This window comes from Etheostoma cragini, chromosome 10, assembly GCF_013103735.1.
Source record: "Etheostoma cragini isolate CJK2018 chromosome 10, CSU_Ecrag_1.0, whole genome shotgun sequence".
Classification (NCBI taxonomy): Eukaryota; Metazoa; Chordata; class Actinopteri; order Perciformes; family Percidae; genus Etheostoma; species Etheostoma cragini.
This window is the reverse complement of record NC_048416.1, coordinates 29171515-29175101: the sequence shown is the minus strand read 5'-3', so window position 1 is coordinate 29175101 and position 3587 is coordinate 29171515. Positions and strand designations below refer to the sequence as shown.

General features: G+C 47.2%; 1 protein-coding gene across 2 annotated transcripts in view; it reads left to right on the top strand.

Annotated features, from left to right (window-relative positions):
- Positions 1 to 3533, top strand: part of canx (calnexin) — an 8604-nt gene extending 5071 nt beyond the window's left edge. Inside the window, exons 7-12 of one of the 2 annotated variants that reach the window (XM_034883963.1) lie at positions 71 to 286; positions 546 to 665; positions 1031 to 1120; positions 1771 to 1900; positions 1991 to 2079; positions 3413 to 3533. In XM_034883963.1, the coding sequence (XP_034739854.1) occupies positions 71 to 286; positions 546 to 665; positions 1031 to 1120; positions 1771 to 1900; positions 1991 to 2079; positions 3413 to 3478 (711 nt within the window). In that variant the 3' untranslated portion in view covers positions 3479 to 3533. The remainder of the gene's footprint in view (positions 1 to 70; positions 287 to 545; positions 666 to 1030; positions 1121 to 1770; positions 1901 to 1990; positions 2080 to 3412) is intronic. The other variant, XM_034883964.1, reaches the window with a different exon arrangement.
- Positions 3534 to 3587: the final 54 nt, after the last annotated feature.

Below are 3587 nucleotides of genomic sequence, written 5' to 3'. Positions count from 1 at the left end.
GAGGGGGGGGGTGTCCTTGTGATGTGTGCTGCTGGGTAATAACGGGGGGGGGTGTGTCCTCGTGACTCAGGGCGTGTGGAAGCCGAGGAAGGTCCCCAACCCGGCGTTCTTCGAGGACCTGCAGCCGTTCAGGATGAGCGCGTTCAGCGCCGTCGGGCTGGAGCTCTGGTCCATGACCTCTGACATCTTCTTCGACAACTTCTTCATCACCGACGACCGCAACACCGCCGAGCGCTGGGCTGCCGACGGGTGGGGGCTGAAGAAGGCCGCCGAGGGCGCCGCTGACGTGGGTGCACTTTGGTTATCTACAAAATAATAGGAAAATAGGAAAATATAGGGAATTTAAATATATAAACATATAAATGAAATATATACAAACAGGGAAAATATAGGGAAAGATATATTTTTTGGTTTAGTTGCTCCAGGTTTTCAGATGTGTGCGTAACGCTGAGACGACTTTCTAATCGCTATGGAAACTACGTTTTGTATGTGTTGTTGTGTGTCTGTCGTTGTGTATCCGCTGATGTGTTGTTGTGTTGCTGCAGCCCGGCCTGGCCACCCAGATGCTGAATGCCGCAGAGGAGCGCCCGTGGCTCTGGATCGTCTACGTCCTCACCGTGGCGCTGCCGCTCGTCCTCATCATCGTCTTCTGTTGCACTGGAAAGGTACACACACACACGTACACACACGTGTACAAACGCACGCACGTACAAACACGTACACACACACACACACACACACACACGTACACACACGTGTACAAACGCACGCACGTACAAACACACACACGTGTACATGTACAAACACGTACACGCACACACCTGCACACAAACACACACCCACGTACACATATGCATGCACACACACACACACACAAGTATTCACACTAACCCATGTACACTCATACGCAACCACACATGTACACACATACGCACCCACATGTACGGTCACATGTGCACACACACACACACACACGTATGTACACACCCACGTAGACACGTGTGTGTGTGTGTGTGTGTGTGTTCCACAGAGGTCTTCAGGATCAGATCAGGGTCATTTGAGTCTCAACAGCTTACAGGAGGAGTTAAAGGACGCCGGACGCCCCGCCGCCTCCGGCCTGGTGACCGCTGCTGTTAGCTTAGCTTTGTGTTAGCGTAGCTTTGTGTGTTGTGTCCGTGTTGCCGTAGTTTTGGGCAGAAATCTGCGTTTTTGTCTGTTCTCGTGAAATTATCCTCAGTCTCTAGAAACGGCGTCTAACCATCGGGTTAAAGACACAAACTAGGTTGTTGCATTTTGCTTCGAAACTGTTCAACAACTGACTCCACTTTGATCGTTGCTATGCAGATTTTGCAACTAGATGTTGGCACAGCTTAGACAAATTCACCCAAAAAAACGTCAAAAAAGTGACAAACATTGGAAAAAACGTCAAAAGTGATGGGGGGGAGGCAAATAAGTTAAACATTTAAAAATGAAAATAAAATATCTTTGGCTATAAAAAGACATTTACCATAAATCATCAGGTGTGTGGGTGTGTGTGTGTGTGTGTGCGTGTGTGCGTGTGTGTGTGTGTGTGTGTGCGTGTGTGTGTGTGTGTGTGTGGGGGGGGTCGGTCCTCTTTACCCTCCGCCCCCACCCCTGAGTGAGGGGTTGTAGCATCCGTCAACATTAGTACCGATCGATGGCGATCAGACTCATGCACCTTCTCCTCTACGGGGTTGGAGGTCTGGGGAAGCCGGGACACTGAACTGTTTTTCCTGTTTTGTTGTGCAGAAGAAGAGCCCCGCGACGCCGGCAGCGCAGTACAAGAAGACGGACGAAGCTCAGCCAGACGTAAAGGAGGAGGAAGAAGAGAAGGAAGAGGAGGAGGAGAAGGCTGAAGAGGCAGAGAAGAGCAGTCCAGGTTAATACGACGTCTGGATTACAGGAGTCTTTGTGTCGTTTCTTCTGTCGCTCTGACTGATGTAAAATCTGTTTTTTCTTTGTCCTTCAGCTGCGGAAGAGAAGAGCGAGGGAGAGGAAAGTCCTGCCGAGGAAGAGGAAGATGAGAAGGAGGAAGAGAACGAGGAGACGGCTGACGATGTGAGTAGACTCGGCTTTTGTTTTTCTTATCTCTGACAGATGTTCAGGGCCACAACCTTTTTATTTTCGGGGGCTTTTCCACCTGCAATTTTGATAGGACCGTTAAATGAGAAAGGGGAGGGTGGCAAGCAGGAAATCATCACAGGTGATTATGTCTACTGCAATCATTGGATGGATGGATAGAAGATAGATGGATGGAAGGAACATGTACGCCCGCTGTACCACTGAACCAACCCGGCCACCAGGGCCTGCAGCCTTATATCAGTGTAGTGATTAAGGTTTGGGATCGGTTGGGTCCCGGGTACCGATGCTGAAGCGATACTTTTAATACGGTGCTTGTCTATTGCTAAGGCCACATGGGCAAAATGAAATGGTTTCTTAAAGTTGCTCTAAGCGATGTAACGCGTTTTACAAGAGTAAGATCCTTTTCTTTACTTTTCTTAAACATAGAAACATCGGCCAAACTGCGTTTGCTCAACCCACCAGACTCCATGTAAATAAACAGTGATTTTAGCATCGTAAAACACACTTCAGTCAAAGTCGACGGAAACAAAATAAAACTACGAAAAGCCGTTTTGCATCGTCTTTCCACTTCTTCAACCATCACAACAGTAAAACTCTAGTTTTGGTTGAAATAAACAATCACAGATTTACATGTGAAGATGTATTTGCTCTACAAACGCTAAAAGGACTGTTTTTTTAAATGGAGTCTGGTGGTGTTTAGCGCTGAAGACCACCGAGCTGGTTCTGGTTAAACAGAAAGGTCTCCAAGAGGTTTTAGAGGTCCATCTCTGTAGGGATCCTTTCCATGTTAGACACCCAATAATATATAATAATTATAGAAGACTAATCTGAGTCTGTCAGCGGCAACAACAACTCTTTAGTGAAGCTGGACACTTGTCCTATTAAGTTCCATGGTTGCTCGTTTCTCCGCTGCCGACTGCAGAGATCTCTTAATTCTGGACCAACGTCAAAGATGGTTGTTCCCATCAGTCACTTAGACACCGAGGACAAAGGGAAATAGGGTCCAGGTTGAATAAAAAACAGTAGTTACCCTTCAAAAACATGTCCTTTTTCATTTTATGGCAGTCCTAGTCGGGTTTCTTTCCCTTCATTTTTCATGATTTTTCCTTTTTGCTCTATTTTAGACACTTTTTATTGGTTTTTATTAATCATTTAACAACTAAGTGCCCCATTATTTGATGTTTAAGTTGCTTTCTTTACGTCTAATACAGATGAGGCTGTACGGTTTGTCTACAAAATGCTTTTGGTGATCCGTCTCCTCGTGCTTTTATCCGGCTGATTTTAACCTCCAGCTTGTTCTCGTCTGCAGAAGTTGGAGGACGACGTTCTGCGGAGATCTCCCAGGAACAGGGGGAACAAGGTCAGAAAGGACTGAAATCTCTGAATCCACAGCCCTGACCTCAACACCTTCCCATCTCCCCCTCTCCCCTCTCCCCCCTCTCCCCCTCGACTTCTACTCGTCTGCTCCGTGGCGATGAAGCCTG